This window comes from Otolemur garnettii, unplaced genomic scaffold (assembly GCF_000181295.1).
Source record: "Otolemur garnettii isolate 467f Iridium unplaced genomic scaffold, OtoGar3 scaffold00023, whole genome shotgun sequence".
NCBI lineage: Eukaryota > Metazoa > Chordata > Mammalia > Primates > Galagidae > Otolemur > Otolemur garnettii.
The window spans coordinates 8,419,916-8,436,554 of NW_003852418.1; the positions used below are offsets into that span (position 1 = coordinate 8,419,916).

Here is a 16,639-nt window from a genome sequence, read left to right on the forward strand (position 1 = left end):
GTATTTTTAGATAGATATTATCATCCCCATTTCACAGATTAAAAAAACTATAGTGCAAAGAGGTTAAGTAATTTGCTTATGGTCACACAGCTAGTGACAGAGCCTGGATTCAAATCTAGTATGAAAATGTGTAAAGTCTCCAGAATACAGTGCTCAGTGAGTCTGCCTTTATTTCCTGACTGTAGGTGTGGCAGGGCCTCAGAGAGTGCACTCACATTGGAACAGCAGCATGAGACCAGGGAGACCTGGCATTTGAAGAAGGCCCTAGGCAGGGAAAGGAGGGGAGAGACCAGGCCCACACTGCCCAGTCCCTGGTCCCGTATCTCCAGCAACACAAGGCAGCCAGTGAACCATGAAGCATTTATTTCAAAACTATAAATAAATCAGCTCTCTGAGAAAAGCCACCCATAGGTAATAAGGCCCTGACCTTTCTAGGTCCCCTTCCCAGCTGCTCTGCAGTCCAAACCCAACCCTTGGAAGGTCACTATGCCCCTGCAACTAGTCTAGCTGTCAGAGCCTGTCAAACAGCTGAGAACCAGCCACTCCCTTCTCCTGTGGGGATTCCTGCATAGCTCCGGCCTAGCTCCAGCCAGGTCCCAGGCTGGCCTAGTGCTCACCACCCAACTGGTCAAGCTCTAAAGGGCAAGGAGGAGCCACAGCCTCTGACCTAGTCCTACCACATGGTCAAACCTGGGTGACTCTGTGGCCAATGTCCCCAACTGCTATCAAGAGCCACCTGGGCCTTGAGCCACTGGTAAGTATTGGTAACAGGATGGTATGGGGAGGGGTCACTCCGAGCTGCTCCTCCTGGCTGCTCACTGCTGCCCTTGGGCCATAAAGTAATCCTCATTTTCATCTTCCTCCTGCTGGCTGCTCCGGAGCAGCAGCTCCAGGTCGGGGTTGGACCCCACCCCCTTCAGGGGCTTAGGGCCACCATCACCTTGGGATAGAGAGAGACCACAGTTATGAACCCAACAGTGGCTTTGCTGGCTTGCATGTCAGCTGAGTCAGGCTCCCACCCACTCTCTGGAGATGACCCCTGTATCTTCCCAGGAGTGGCAATGGCAGAGCCACCAGGCATGTCCTGAATTCGAGTGACAGGGATATAGAAGCAGCTGAACCATGGAGACAGCCACCAGACCAGAACTGCCTTGGGAGGTTAGGAGCCACCTGGCTCTTCCTGGCAGGACTGGGGCCAGGTATGGGTCAAGGGGAAACCAGAAGAGCTAAGGGTCATGGGGGAAATGACATCAGAAAACCGGCTCCTGGAAGGGGCTCCCGGTTACCTCTGGAGTGGAGGGCTTTGAGGGCAACATGCAGGGATATTCCAGAGAGGCAAAGGGCAAAGCCCAGCCAGTTCAGGAGGCTGATCTGATCACCCAGAAGATGAGCTGCCAACAGCAAAGTGCAGACTTCCTGGGGGTAGAGAGGCAGGAAGGGGAAGGGATCAGTAGGAGGATGTGGCTCCTGTGCAAGAAGGGTACAGGGTGGGGCCCCGGGCACTCAGAAGACCCATACAGACCCACCCGAACTCCTGGGCCCAGGCAGGGCAGGCTGGCCTGTAAGGCAGGAAGGCCAAGGTCACGGCCTGTTACACTTCCCTGCTGGCCTCTCTTTGTGTCACTGAGATACAACAAAAGAGGTGCTTCTCACAGAATTCTGTTAGGAATAAAGAGGCAAACCAGATCCAGGGCTGGGGGTGCAGGGTGTCTAGGACTGGGGGAGCAGGGTATCCAGCCCACAAAGCACCCACAGAATAGAGAGGTACCCTTCAGAAGGCACTGACTGGTGGGAGCCCCCAGCTTTCATATGAGAATGCACATGACACGGGGCTCTAGGACACACATAGGCCCCAGGGGCCTTCCTAAACAGGGCCTCCAAATGGGACGGGTGAGGCCACTGACTCTGAGAAGCACAGCTGTGCCTCCTGCATCTCTGGGTTGAGGCAATACTGTTTTCTATCATTGTCTGCCTGGTCAAAGAGAAAACCCCTCTGTGGCCTGAGGAAGGAGGAGGGAAGAAGAAATATAGGAGAAGAAGGGAGAAGTGAGGAGAGGGAGTAGGGCGCGACAGGGAAGAGAGCTGCCTAGCGGCAGCAAAGCAAGACTGGCTACCCACGCCACTCATGATGTAATTGTCCCTGGCTGTGCCTGCGGTAGACACTGCCAGTCAATCGTGGAACTCTCTACAGATGAGTCTGGCTGAGGGCTTCTCCACCTATGGCTCCAGGCCACTGCCAAATGACCAGAGACGGAATTCAAGGTATATAAATGTACCCCAGGCCTAGTGGAGGCACACCTGTCCTTGAAGCTCTAGCCCTGTAGCCTTGGGCAGGAGGCTGTTCTTGTTTCCTCAACGAGAGGCATGATCAGTCCACTCATAGGCCTGGGGTGACCGGGGTCGGGGCCTCAGTGTTTAGCATACAGTGCTGGCACCTAATGGGCACTTCTGTTTCCTCTCCCCCCAGCCCTGCAGTGTGAGTGTGGGGACAGAGGTTGCTGCTGAAAAACTGTTAGGGGGCTCCCCTCAAAGACAGGACCAGGGTCACCCCCAAGTATGTACCTTAAAAATACCAGCAATGGAGAGAGTGAGGCTGGAAGTTCTGGAGACCAGGAGGAATTCAGAGAAGCCCAATCCAAAGGCGAGAATCCCGCCAAGGAAGAGACTTCCAAGAACCCACAGGAGCACCCCTGTGTCCTGGAAACGGAAGATTTTCTCAGATGTGGACAAATGGAGACCTGAAAGCAATGGGGAGAGAGAGCGGGAGGCCAGGTCCTGGGCTGCCTCAGCCAGCCCTCCCTGTCAGCCAGATGAGATCTGCCAAAGTCACAGTGAGGACTTACTGAGCACTTGGTGACTGTCTGAGGCCCTGAGAAAAAGGATGGGAAGTACAAAAGGACCCCATGCAGATGGCCTGAGATGGGGAAACCAGGGAAGCAGTGCTGGCTGACAGAGAGCCTTGGGCAATGCAAGTCCAGGAAGACTCCTCTGAGCCTCTGGGCTAACAAAGTCATGGGGGACTACCCTGCTCCTTCAGACCGTTATTTCTCTTCTGGTCTCTGGAGGGAGTGGTGATTTCACATGGCCTTTGCAGCTAGGAAAACTAATGGAACAAAGAGAGGCAGAGCAGCCTATCAAGTGAGGACTGACAATGCCTTGGCCCCTGGGGAAGTTCCTTGGTCTATATTTCACCTGGGCCACCTATAAACAGGGACAAAATTCTGTCCCTACAAACCTCCTTAATCTAGGTCTTGCTAATACAAAGCTGTGGGACGTGGGTTGAGATATGTCCCCTTTCTTGACCTCAGTTTCCCTTCTGAAAAAATGAGGGGACTGGGACCAGACTGGCATTTCTCAAACAAGCAGTATGATTTCACGAACATCTCCCCCAAGAAAACACACATATAAATACATTGTGGAAGCCACAGCTCTTTGCTCTAGGAACATACACGCATGCACACAGCCCCCAGATTTGGTTAGACTTCCAGAGGAGTCAGAGCCCCTCCAACACTGTCCATCTGAGAGCATGACTCCCCGGGTCCCTCCCACAGGAAAGGCCCCGTGGTGGACCAGGAGGGGCCAGGGAAGCCCCGAACTGGGCACAACAGAGATACCTGTGGTAGCTGGAAGCTGGACGAGTGCTTTGAGATATTTGGAGGGAAGCACCAAAGAAATGCAGAATGACAGTCCCCCCCAGGCAAAACAGCCTCACAATGTAGGACATCTTGTTTGGTGCTGGGCTCAGCAGTACTGCAAAGGTATCGGCAAATTGAAGGGAATTCGGGGAAAAGCAACATAAGTAATGAAGGCGCTTGGGGGATTAATTTACCAGAAAAGATTAAAGGAGCTAAATCCATGCAGCTTTGCTAAGTGACGACTACCATGGGCTTTCAGACAAGGTTTTGCAGAGATGGGGCACAGTGTAAACACCCAGGAAGGGAGGGAGAGTGTGGCGTCTGGTACAAGAGGGCATGAAGAAGGAATGGGGAGAGATTTGAAAAAGGAAAAAAAAAACCCAACCCCAAATGGAAGTTTCCTGGACAACGGGGATGCAGAATAATTTTCACAGGGAGGCTGGAGACGCTTCACTGCTTGAAACTTAAATGGATGTGGGACAGAATTTTCTGTAATGACCCTGAGGGCAGAAGGGATTCTGGGAGGAAGGATAAACAGACAGGGAACAAAGGCTAATCCCACAACATCAAAGAGAGGATGATGGCATTGTACCTCCCAGTCTACACAATTCTTCCTGCCTCTCCTTTCCTCTGGAAGATGACAGTGAAAGGGAACAACTGCTCACATCCCCAGGCTCCTTCACACTGTCCCCTTGTCCCCCACCCCAAGTCCTGGAAGTCCACACTGGGATGGACCCATACACCTTGAGCACACAGCCTGATGTTATATGTCTGGACATGGCCCAAGCTCCTGTTCCTACTTCCTGATGCCACTCCCTACCTGCCAAAATCCCACTCCTCCAAAATCTGCAGTCTGGGGAGCCTCTACTCTACCTATGCTACTCTGTCATCCTGAAACAATTCATAACTCCCAGCTTCTTAGAGTGTCATGCACAGCAGTTAAGAGTAGGGCTGAACTACTTGGAGCCAGACTGCTGGCTCCAAATTCAGGCTCATTTATGAGCTATGGGACCTTGGGCATGTTATCTCTTCTGCGCCTCAGTTTCTTCCACCTGCAAAATGGGGATAATAGTACTGCCACAGATGGTTCCTGAGAGGGTTAAATGAGTTACTGTTTAAAATGTTTACAATAGTCCTGGTGTTCTTTAGAGCTCTGTACCCATTCACTGTCATTACTGTTCCCTGTATTTTATATATGCTTCGTATATAACATTTACCATGCTGGAAGTCAGCCATTTAGTCTCCATGCATGTCCAGCCCCCAAACCACGTGCTGCCAGGGAAGGATGATGGCATCTCTGATCTCTGTAACCTCTGCAGCTACCACTGAGCTAGATTCAGAGCAGGGATTTGGAATCTGCTATCCTGAGGTGCCCCTAGAGTGGACGGCCCAACGTACCTTCAAAGACAGCAAAGAGAGGGAAGAGCCCCAGGAACATGAGTGGCTGCAGGTGGAACATGGTGTCAATGGGGTTCTGGAGGCCTGAAGGGCAGGGGGCAGTGGAGCCATCAGGTCTGACTGCCCCTACTCTGCCTCCACCCTGCCTGTGCCCACACCCCTCTCCCTGGGGAGTGGGCAGCCCCTGCTCACCAAGTTCAGACTTTTGCAGAAGCATCTGGGTAAGGGTCCAGCGAATGCCACCAATGAATGAAGCTGCCAACACCAAGGCGAAGCCCTCTATATTGAACTGTGTGGACTTGTAGGTGAACATGAAGAGACCCCCGGCGATGAGGAGGACCACCAGGACCAGTGCTGCGCGCTAATAGGATGGGGAGCAGTGGCAGCTAGCTTGGGGGTCTCAAAGGCAGGAGTTCATCACACCTGGAGTTTGGAGCCAGCAGCCATTTTGGCTGCCCCTGGGCCATAAACCCTCTACCCTCAGCCTGACCCCAGAGAGTCTTGGACAGTCCTTGCCCACTGTGGTATGCAGGACTGACACTCAGCCGATACATATTCACTCAATATCCTTTATCGTTTTCAATACCGAAGTGCTTTCTGATGGTGTCTTATGCCCCTAAGTGGCCTCCCTACTTCCTAGACCTAGTAGACAAGGGCCATTGCCTTGTATGACAGGGAGACTCCAGGCTCTGCTCTGTCCCAGTCCTTGAATTTGAGTGCTTTCTCCCTCAGCCATTACCCCACCACGCCCATCTCTATGTTCTCTGAATACTGCCTCTGTGACAAAACCCTTCTCAGAAAAGGGAACTACAGCCACCTGGGCTGGGCCTGTCTCCTCTGTCACACAGAGTGATAGGCCACTACTCAGTCTCCCTCTTTTATTCTTAGCATCTGCGGGGGCAGGAGGGACAAAAGCAAAGCTGGGGGCCTCACCAGCTCCTCCAGCTTGAAGATCAGAGAGAAGATCAAGATGAAGAGGACGGCTGAGGATTTGGTCATTGTGTACCTAGAAGGGAAAATTGCCCACAATGCACTGCTCGAGCCCACCACCAAGAAAGGAGCCCAGAGCACAAATCAGTGGGCTGGAAAGGGGGGCACTCCCTGGCTTCCCTGAGGGCAAGCCAGCTACAAAGATCAAAAGGAGCTGGCCTGAGACATCTGGGCTGATAAGCGACCTTTAATCGGAACAAATCTCTGACTAGGAGGCCTCTGATTATCACTAGGGAGAAGAGGCTGCAGGTCTGATGCCAAGCTCTGTTCTTTATCTCACCCTCAGCAGAAAACAGGATAGGAAAGGAAGGACGGGAGAACAGGACAAGAAGAGGAGGCAGGGGCTGTGTCTATGAAGCAAAATATCAGCAAGAATGACCTCCTGCATCCCCCCATGCCCACGTGAGGTCCACTCCGGCTCAGCCACTCCTATCCCCACTGTGCTGCTGCTCGCTCTCCCTGCCATGACCATCGGGGTTCCGGGGAGCTCCCTGGCCTCCCCAAGCCACCAGGTACAGCATCCCCTCTGCACTGGGCATATGGAAGGGGCTGGCGACTTACTGGAGAACTGCTGGGTGCCAGGGAGGAGCTGAGAGAGCAAGGGCTGGTCCCACCAGGGAAGAATGGGCAACCCATCAGCTGGGTGTGCAGTCAGCTGGATGGACAGCTTGAGGCTGAAGGGAGGTGGCCGGGTATGGCTGATACTCACAGAGAGACGGTGATGTAGAGGAAGCTCCAGTTGGACAAGCCCACGTCAAGTGCTGTTGCCAGTGCTGTGGAGACAAGGGGCCCCCAGAGAGCGTGGGCACTCAGCCAGAGAAGGTCAGCGTGAGGTGTCTCTGTGTCTCCCGCTTTGTACCTGCCTGGCTCCTTCTCTGGGGGCCTCAGGCCTTCTTTTCCACCCAGCAACTAAAAGGGCCAGAAAGGCAGGGGACTGCTGCAGCATCAGGGCTGGAGTTCATCCTGATAGCTGGGACCTCTGTCATTCTCATTTGTGAAGTATTTTGACTATCCCCTGATGAGGAGTATCAGTCTGATCCTGTCAACTACTTCCTGAAAACCCTCCTCCCTGAGGATGGAACACAAATGCCTCCCGGATGACCCTTGCCAACTCTCCATTTCTCCTGCCCCCTCTCCCACTGAGCTCCCAGTATCCTCAGACACTTACATGCTGCACTAAACCTCCCTCATCACGAGCACCCCTCCCCCCAGGACCGGCCAGTCCCACTTGTCCTTTAGACCTCAGCCTATTCAACACCTGACCTAGGAAATCTGCCACCAGACACTGACCCTGGTTCAATTCTTATCCCTGTGTTCCATGGTACCTGTGAGGGCAGAGACCTTGCCAGTTCACTATCAGGTACCTTCTGGCAGTATTGGGGGGAGGGGAGGCCAGGCTGGGAGGGTGAGAGAGTACAGGGTGGGCAAGAGGGAGGACTTCCTTCTTGTGTGTGGCCTTTGGCTTCCCAGCAGCCTCCCTCCTGCCCTGCCCTCGCTGAGATCCTGCCCCCACACATACCTGTGGGAGCCACCCTTCTGAGGTAGTCGGTCCAGCTCAGCACCACGCGGGCCCTGTGGCTGGAGCACTGAACCAGCGCCCTGGACAGGGCAGAGAAGAGGAAGATCACGGCCAGGTGCAGCATCGTCATGAAGAGAGGGAAATGGAAGCTCTGTATGGAGCCCAAAGCAAACACCCCAGGCTTGGTTTAGATGGCCTGCCCCACACCTGGCTCCTGCCCACAGAGCCATGCTAGGCTAATACGTTGCATCAGGGATCAGAATACTGCAATACTTCTCTCCCAGGCAGGAAACAGCTGCTGCCTTGAGCCCCTAAGTTTCCCCAGGTCATCTCTCAGTATCTCCCTGCCTCTGATTTTCCCTGACCTAAACATTTAATGGGACACCTCCCCCGCCCGCCCCACCACAAGCACAACAGGCTTAGAGGGCCCTGTTTCACCACCAAGTATTAATGGCTTCTAGTTTGGCTGCTTGAAGCCCATGCCCTCCTGCTGTTAAACATTAAGAGGCATCACAGCCATGGCTCCAGCCCCCTGCACTGGCAAGGCCTCCAGTTACCTTCGTCAGCCATTTGTTGTAGAAGGTGATGCCGATGGAGAAGCAGTAGTACAGAAGGACCAGCCCCAGAGTCAATACTGCCTTCCACACAAAGGCCACGTCCAGGGCCCACCTCCCCATCCGTAGAAGCTGCTCCTAGGTCAGCGGGGCAGGCACCTCTCTTGAAGACAGATCGCAGGAAGAGCCAGCTGAGCTGAACCACGACTTTCAACAAGACCGTCTCCCAGCTAGAGGAGTTCTCTTGCCTCCATGATTCCAGATGGTCAATAGAGGCCCAGGTGGAGTCCTTAGGTGGAGTCTTCACCTAAGGGGCTGGTGGCCTGAGCTGACCCTTTCCATGGTTAATGGGATACAGGGCTCACAGGCCTCCAGGTCTGCTGCTAGAAAAAAGAAAAGGCAGCTCTGGGGCTAACGTACAGACACAGGCTCCAGTGAAAGCTCTGTGACTCTAGCTCCTGAGGACCTGCCTCTGGCTGTCCCCACCCACAGGGGGCAGATCTAAGCAGACTGGGCAGCAAAGAGCCCACACCTGGCCCAGCTGCTCACATATTCCCACGTCACCTCTATTCTTGATGCCTTAAGCTGTTCTCCACGAATTACCACTAAAGCGACCTTTAAAAAACGTGAATCTGATCATTATCAGACCACTGCTTAAAATCCTTTGTCAGCAGCTTCCAATACTCTTCCGATAAGGCCCAAACCCTTCCTGGGGCCCCTGAGCCCCTGACCAGGTCCCACCAGTCTCTTTGGCCTCAGCTTAAGGCTGTCCGGGCACTGGCCCCACCTCTCAGTTCCCCAAACACACCAGACGGCTTCCTGCCGCCTGAAGGAATGGAAAGGATGCTAAGCCCACCCTTCAGTCCTTGCTCGTTGATCTTACCCACTGTCAGCTCCTCAGTCCCCCGCTCTGGCTCCCCACGCTCCCTTGATCAGTTCCCCTGAGACACAGGTGCCTCTCAAAGCTCCTCTACTTCTTCACAGCACTGTGCAGGGCCTAATCTGAATAGTGTCTGTCCCCTGTAAGGCTGTAAGCTCCACAAAGAGAGGGACTAGCGTGGCCACAGACCTAGGTACCCCTGGCATAATGTATGTTCTCCAATCCATCTGATGCTCAGTGACAGAGCATGCACGCAATTTTCAAGACACTGATCTGATCTTTAGGGGTTAAAAATCGACCAGGAAACCAATACCCATCTTGCCCAAGCTCTCACAACTACTCTTACAGAGGTGGTGCCACTCCTGGCCTCTCCACAATCCAGCCAGACCTAACAAGTGCCCAAAGCATTGCCAGGCTTGGGGAGACTGGGTGGACGGACTGTGTCTGAGAGGCAGCGGGTCCAGCATTACACCTGCTTTGGCAACATCCCCTCCTGCCTGTCTCCTCTTTTAAGATGTTACTGCTCTGTTGAAATGCCACCTCCTTCTTGAAGTCTTCCTACAACCATGTGATCAGACACCCCCCCCCCAGTCCATATTGAAGGGAGTGATTACATTTTGTTCTGTACTTTGGAACCTGCATTATCATCTCCCCTCCCCTAGGGCAAACAGACAGGGATGTGGAGCAAGACCTTGCCCAAAGTACACCCTAGGGTTAGAGTACTTTTCAGAGGAGTCATAAAAACCTGTGGTGGTATTTTGCGAGGATGCTCTTGGCATTTAATGAGCAGAGACGATGAAGGGACACCCCAAATGACTAAGGAGCATTCTGCATCCTTCAGGAGATACCACATAGGTGAAAGATCAAGTCATAATGACGTGAACCTAGAACCTAACTGTTTTATATGTAAATACAGAGCAGTTTTCCCAGGGTTCTGCAATGAACTAAAATTTCCAATATATCTCACACCCAGAGTATCTGAAACGGACTGTTTTTCACACCTGCCCACCCCCCATCCAAACCTGCTCCTCTTCCCTCCATCCTTGACTCCACTCTTTTCCCCCAGCTTATATTCAATCAACAAACACTGTCAACTCCATCTTCAAAAGTAGCCCAAATATGGCATTTCCCACCCTCCACCACTACCATAGTGAAGCCACATGGACAGTGTGGTTTAGTGTTTAAAATTATGGGTTTTGGAGTTAGAGACCTAGGATCAAATCCTGGTACCTCCACTTCACTACTGTGTGACCCTAAGTTACCTGACCTCTGGATTCAGTTTCTCCAACTTTAAAGATAAAACCATCTCCCTCCTGGGGAGGACAGTCAGTGGCATCAGGTAGATTACACAGTGCTGGCTCAAGGTAGAGGCTTATTCCCCTGTTGGTCCCCTGATAGTGAAACTTCCCCCATAGGGTCCTGCCCTATCAGCCCCACTCCCTCACCTCTTATCCTCACTTCAGCCTGTCTCCACTGCTCCAATGAGTCACCAGGTCCACCTCCCAGACCCCCTTTAAGGGTCAGGCCTCTATTTTCATCTTATGCAACTGACCACTTCCTCCTCCTTGAAAAACCATCTCTTGGATGCCATGACAGGACACTCTCCTGGCTTCTGCTTTTCTGGATTTCTTGGTCTACTAGCTGGCATCTCCTCTTCAACTCAGTCTGTAAAAACTGGGTCCCTTAGGCTTGGACCCTGGCTTCTGTTCTCTCTCTTAATTCTTACCTTAAGTAATCTCATCTCACCTAGTCAACTTGTCAATGATTCCTAAATTCTTTACAATAGCCTTAACCTTTTCTGTGAGTGGCAAACTAGTATATCTAACTCCATTTTTTTGGTAGATCTAAAACTTAAGATGCCCTAAAATTTTAAATTTATCACTCATGCCCCCAACCCAAAGTCATTTAGTAAATGCCACCATAATACACCCAGTTACTTAAGCCAAATTCTAAAATCAGTGATGAAGTCCCCTTTGACCACACCCTCTTTCCCTCATTCCTCAAATCCAGCCCTGTCAATTCCACCTTCAATATGCTTCTTCACCCACCTGTCTGCTCTCACAGCACAGCCTGGGCCACAATGATCTTTCACGTACTGATTGCAAACTGGTCTTTCTGTTTCCTTTCCTCCCTACAACCAGGATCCACAAAGCATCTTGTGTTAAGATAGCTTAAACACAAAAAGTACATCGTGCCCTTTTAAGACTAATCGCAACTCCTCCACACGGCCCACAAGCAAGGCCTCCCACGGTCTAGCCTCTGCCGACCTTTGCAACCTCATTCTCCTACCACTGCCCCAGCACCTCCTGTTATCTGTCAAACACATCAAGACTGTGTCCTTTGTACGTGCTGTTTTCTCTGCCTACAACACTCGTAGACCTTCGCTTGGCTGAATACTTTCCCCAAGGTACCACCCCTGCCAACCCCCGCCCCATTCCCGTGGCGCGTCCCACCAGCTGACGTTTCCTTGTTTGCTCACGTGTTAACTGCCCAACCCACCACCGACGCGGGAAGCAGCCTCGGTGGGCAGGGACTTGTCAGATTCTCGCCTGGGTCAGGGCCCAGCACATCACAGGTGCTCAGTAAATACCAGACTAACGGGCGTGCAGCATGTGCCCCGCAGAAAGGAGCCTGGAGACCCCTGTCCCCTCCACAGGTCGGGAAACTGACGCCCAGGGAGGGGCAGGAGCACGGACGGGCCCCACGTCGCCGCACGCAAAGCCCTGGGGACGACCCCACTTTCCAGCTCCAGCTCCGGCTCCCTTCTCCCTGTCTCAGGGAGCGAGCTGGGGGCCCAGCCGCAAGCCCACTCACCTCCCCGTGGGCGCTCCCGACCCGGATCTCCCCGCCGGAAGTGCGAGACCGGACGCAGACACCACGCCGCGTGAGGGGAGGGGACTTCCGCCGGAAGCCGCTGGGGACGGGGCGGAGCCGGGAGGGCGGTGACGGTGGTGGGGTCTTTTTCTCCCCTGCCTAGACCTCGGGCAGTTCCCTACTCCGCAAAGCCGCGCGAAACTTGAGCACATCGCTGTGCTGTCAACGCGTCTCCTCCGCTCAAGCAGGGTTCACTGTGGAGCTCCGGCTCCTACTAGTGTCTCGCATCCCTACAAAGGTCACCTGTTTATTTTTCTTGGACGAATTGTTTCTCTTATGTTCACTCCAGTGCTGAGCACCCATGGAAGGAACCACGAAGATAAGTACTTCATGAGCTTTTTCTTCTGGCAGCTCATACCAGCTGGGCGGTGATGTCAGGAGCATTAAACTTTAAGATCCAGAAGTAACAATAAACATTTGCAAAACATTCTCTGTATGCCTGAACTTTATAACAATTATACCAATTTTAATAAGATGCATGGGGAAGAGCATCCCAGGTAAAGGAAATGGAAGAATCTTAATGGAGGAGGTGAGAGGCTCTTGGCTTACTTAGAGCCCAGGATGGTGGTGGTTAAAGTAGCCAAGGGGTCGGTTGTAGTGGCCCCAAAATGCCACTCTAGGGAGTTCAGACTTTCTTCATCTTGCAGAATGGATTAAACCGGGAAGCATTTATGGAGGAGACCATTAGGCAAGGGCAAGCTAGGATTGCACAGTCAGGCACAATTTTGTGCTGTTTGCCTTCCTTGTCCAGCCTCCTCCTGAGCTCTCTGGCACCACGACTGCCTGCAGACATGGATCTTTGCAAATGATTCAGCTGGGCTTCCTGGCCCCTCTGAACAGGAGGCTCATGGCCAGAGTGTAAGTAGTGCTTTGTGCAAACTGCTGCTGTCACCACCGCCAGCTGGCATCATACAGGCATTAGTTCATTCAGTGCTTCCCAAGCACCTACAATGGCACCCAGTGCTGCCCAAGGTCTTGGCTTTATTCACTCGAGGCCTGTATTACATGCACTTTCTGTGCCTTTTGAGAGAGCCTGTCCTTGCTCCCTTTTCTCTTAGAGGCAAGAAAAAGTATCTATTTTCATCACCGCTTTCATTCAAGTCTCACAGCTACCAAGGCCAAGGTTTGGAGCAAACAGCCTAAAATACCAGCTGGAAGGCTGGGCACTAAGCACAGGCAACACACAGCATGGAGACCATGTCTTCTTTGTAAGGCAGAAGTACTCCAGCTATTCTCTGGCTGTGTCCCTGGCAAGGAGAAGAGGAAGGACATGTTCATGGGGGTGTACAGTATGCTTCCCCTGCTGTACCCAGCAGGGCTGAGCAGAAAACACTTTGTCCCAGTGCAACAATCTGTGAGCATCCTTAACCAGCAAGTGAGTGTTTGGCTGTGTGGGGGTGTGATGGGGGCAGGGTGAGTGGTGAGGAGGAAGACTCTTGGAAGGTGGCTAGGGGCTCCAGCTGGAGCGCTCCAGTCTCCCAGACACACTGAAAATGGCTTGCCAAGGTGAAATCTCCACCCTTGGGCAGAAAGCAAGTGCACAGAAACAGCTGCTAGTAGGAACTACAGTTTGTACATGAAAGAGTATTTATTGAAAACATGGTTACTGACAGGAAGCTCCTGGCTGCTCTCTGGTTACAATCTTGGCTCACAACTGAAAGTGTAAATCCCCCCCACCCCACAAAATTCTATTTTCCCCCAACATTCCATCCTAGGATAGGTAGGTCTTATATAAATATATATACAAGTCTGTATAAGTATGGCCTATAGTAAAGAAAATATATAGTACACTCTTCATTGGGTAGTGTGTAGCCTACCATGCCAGGCTACCAATACTGTATGCCACTGTGTTAACATATCCGAGGAGAGAGGCTGTGCGTGTGGTTTTCAAGTGCTGCAGCACCAGGGAAGCCCCATTGGCACAGCTGTGGCCTCCGCCAACCTCAGCCAGCTCCCTGAAATCATGGCCAATGGCAGAAACCACAGCACTAGGAAGGAGAAAAAGGGAAGACAAACTTCCTGGGGTCTGGAAGGCCAAAAGAAAGCAAACTGGAGGGGGCTGCAATTCAGGTTAGGTGAGAGATTTCTCCCCGAGGAAGGAAAAGATATAAATGTGGGAGTAAGGGAGTAGAATTTAGTGACCTTACCACAGTCTAGGCCCAGGTCTTAGCCAGGGTTTTCCTGCAGCATTCCTGGAGACTAAGAGGGCAGGACTTAGCCTGGAGGTCTTTTGACTTGCCAGGTTGCGACTAAGAGCTTGTGGAGAGAAATTTCCATCTGCCCTGATATCCGCAAGGGTAAGAGAGATGTGGTGGCTCTAGAAATCAGAGATGTTAGAGCCAAACATCAGAAGCAGCAGCATCTTGGCACCATATGAGGCTGGAGTAAGCCCTCATGAAAAAGACAAAGCAAAGGCCCAAGGCCTGCACTAAGATCTGAGACATAGGTATTGGTCACCGAAAGGCAGTCACTTCAAGGCTCTCAACATGCCCAGCACATATGTCCCCTGTAGGCAGCCTTTCCTGGGCCAGCTCTTGCTCACATGGGGATCCAGCTAAGCAGAGAGCAGGCTTAGAAAGTAAAGGTAAGTGGCTGTTGTTAAGTCCATTTCAAGAAGCAGTTTCTCGGGCTGGAAGGCAAGGGCATCTGCTGTTCATTCCTCATGGCCCAATCCCAGGCTTGATGGCGACGGAGCACCTTGCCTTCATGACTCTTAGTGGACAGGGACCAAGAGGAAACTCTGGGTGGTCCGAGTGGGTCTGAGGAAAGGCTGGCATTTACTGACCACCACAATCACTACAGATTTTGTACAAGCAAAGACAAGGCACCAGACTGTGAGTGTTTCTCCTGGGCTCCAAATCCCTTCTGGGTACCACTGTCTCTGGCTACAGGCTCAGCCGTAGTGATAGACAAAGTCATAGCTACTGGGCTCCTTGGGGACTGGCGGTGGGGCTTCAGGGATCTGGATGTTCTCCAGGTCCAGGAGCCGCAGCTTCATCTCCATGCTCAGCAGGGTGTCCAGGTCACTCTTGGTCAGCTCACTGGACATGTCCTTCCCCAGAAGGGCACTGAGGCCGTCAATCCAGATGCAGTACTATGGGGAGCAAGTTGAAAGATGTCACATGGTAGCTCCTAGTCAACAGGAGATCTGCCAAGGGGCCCCCCTACATTTTTTTTTCCAGATTCCATTTTATCAAGTTTACTAAGGTATAATTTATACACATTAAATACATAGATTTTAAGCCTACACAAGGTCTCTTTTCTGATAGAACTCCCCAAAGTCCCTTTGAACTATTGAATATGGACAAAAATTGATGTAGAATAATAACAAAGACAAATTAGCAGGCGATCATTTGTTTTTTAAGAGAGTTTTTAAGAGGGAGTTTACATTAAAACTTCCTATAATGATATGAAATATGACATAAAGTACAGTTACTGAATATAGCAAAATGAGACCTGACTACTGGGGCATCACCTACCTGAAGTTGCCCCCAAAATTAGAAATGGGGGGGGGGATAAACATATTAGGTGAAAAAAGGACACAAATGGGAATCCCTATGGGATCTCAATTTTGTTTCAAAAAAAGTAAATTAAAAAAAAGCCCAGTCAACTAACGTTAAAAACTAAGTACTAAAGAAATTGATCTGGAAGATCTCGTGCTACAAGGAAATAGCAGAGAAATCCTTTCAATAATCCTAAGTCCCCCTGTCTGCTCTGCTGCCAGTTTTCCTTTCTCCACAACTATGATCACCTGGTTCCCTCCTGCTTGTTTTTTATTTCCTTCCAACAAAACTCCGCTAGCAGCAGCTGAGGCCCTGCCCAAGTGTCTCCTCTTCCCAAAGCACTCCCTCTAGTCCCAACTAATGGCTCTCAGAGCTTCCCAGGCACATAGGGTTTCAACTGCAGAGACTCAGTTAATATCCAGTTATCTTCCAGGCTGCAGAGGGACCTATAAGGCCCTTGTCAGAAGAATCGGATCCATCTGGCTTAAAGTGGAGCCTGGATCCACTATAGCATGACCAGGAGCTCCAAGGAGGGAAGATCTGTCAAGTTTACTTGGGTAGGTGGCCACGGAGAAACTGAAAAGGGGAGACTTTTCCTTATCCCAGGCAAATGAGTCGTTTCTAGTTGACCCCTAATGACAACCTATGGCTGCTGCTGAAGAGTAATGTGGACAGCCCAGATCAGGACTCAAGGGCCCACCAGGTGGCAGATCCTCAGCATCTGACAAGCTTCATGATATGCTGTGGTCACCGACCTTGATGGGGATGTTCCTGGCCCACCCACCCCTCCCCTCCAGCTGGAGAGTCATTCTATTGTCCAAAGCTGTGCCACACTGCTCACCTCATACTTATTAGGTGCAATGAAGTTTAAGGTCTCATCAGGGTCATACAAGATGGAGAAGGCCAATTCTAGTACTTCCTGAAGGAAAAAAGGTTTCAGTTACCTAGAGCAATGGAACAACTTATGCTCTGTACACCAAGCTCTTGGCCAAAGTCCTAGTAACTTGGCACCATCATCAAATGTGCTGACTGAGACACAATGTCACCAATCTCCTCAGGCATGTACACAAGTATGGCTGGAGATGAGGCCCCACATCTCCACCTTAAAAGGGTGATGCTTTTAAGATGGGGAAAAAAGTCATTTTGAACACTTAGAACCCTTGACTGTCTGAGTCCCTTACCATAAGTTATCCTAAAAACTTTTATTTTAGGCTCGGCACCTGTGGCTCAAGTGGCTAAGGCACCAGCCACATACACCTAAAGTGGCAGGTTCGAATCCAGCCCGG

General features: G+C 51.6%; 2 protein-coding genes across 11 annotated transcripts in view; both read right to left on the bottom strand.

Moving 5' to 3' along the window:
• Positions 1-341: 341 nt before the first annotated feature.
• SLC35C2 (solute carrier family 35 member C2) lies at positions 342-11,856 on the bottom strand. 10 transcript variants are annotated; one of them, XM_023511974.1, is made up of 10 exons: positions 11,791-11,827; positions 8,100-8,476; positions 7,543-7,622; positions 6,733-6,796; positions 5,967-6,039; positions 5,226-5,394; positions 5,034-5,117; positions 2,563-2,738; positions 1,287-1,416; positions 342-940 (listed from the first exon to the last, which is right to left on the bottom strand). In XM_023511974.1, exons 5-10 carry the CDS (start codon positions 6,030-6,032, stop codon positions 816-818), a joined length of 750 nt encoding a protein of 249 aa, XP_023367742.1. In that variant the 5' UTR covers positions 6,033-6,039; positions 6,733-6,796; positions 7,543-7,622; positions 8,100-8,476; positions 11,791-11,827; the 3' UTR covers positions 342-815. The 10 variants fall into 10 exon arrangements, 7 of the variants coding, with proteins under 7 accessions (XP_023367742.1, XP_023367737.1, XP_023367741.1 ...); XM_023511970.1 differs by having other exon boundaries at positions 816-940; positions 7,543-7,693; positions 11,791-11,856; XM_012803953.2 differs by having other exon boundaries at positions 816-940; positions 7,543-7,693; positions 8,100-8,479; positions 11,791-11,837.
• A 1,559-nt stretch (positions 11,857-13,415) lies between these two features.
• The window catches only part of ELMO2 (engulfment and cell motility 2), a 39,170-nt gene continuing 35,946 nt past the window's right edge, over positions 13,416-16,639 (bottom strand). The window contains exons 20-21 of the mRNA XM_012803935.2: positions 16,195-16,272; positions 13,416-14,944 (exon numbers count right to left, since the gene is read on the bottom strand). Of these exons, the coding sequence (XP_012659389.1) occupies positions 14,744-14,944; positions 16,195-16,272 (279 nt within the window). The 3' untranslated portion in view covers positions 13,416-14,743. The remainder of the gene's footprint in view (positions 14,945-16,194; positions 16,273-16,639) is intronic.

Coding starts and splice junctions, on each gene's coding strand:
- SLC35C2 (XM_023511969.1), bottom strand. CDS start 8,219: ATGGGGAGGTGGGCCCTGGACGTGGCCTTTGTGTGGAAGGCAGTATTG. Junction 5,395..5,966: donor TCTTCAAGCTGGAGGAGCTG/GTGAGGCCCCCA, acceptor CCATCCTATTAG/CGCGCAGCACTGGTCCTGGT. Junction 941..1,286: donor CAAAGCCCTCCACTCCAGAG/GTAACCGGGAGC, acceptor CTCTATCCCAAG/GTGATGGTGGCCCTAAGCCC.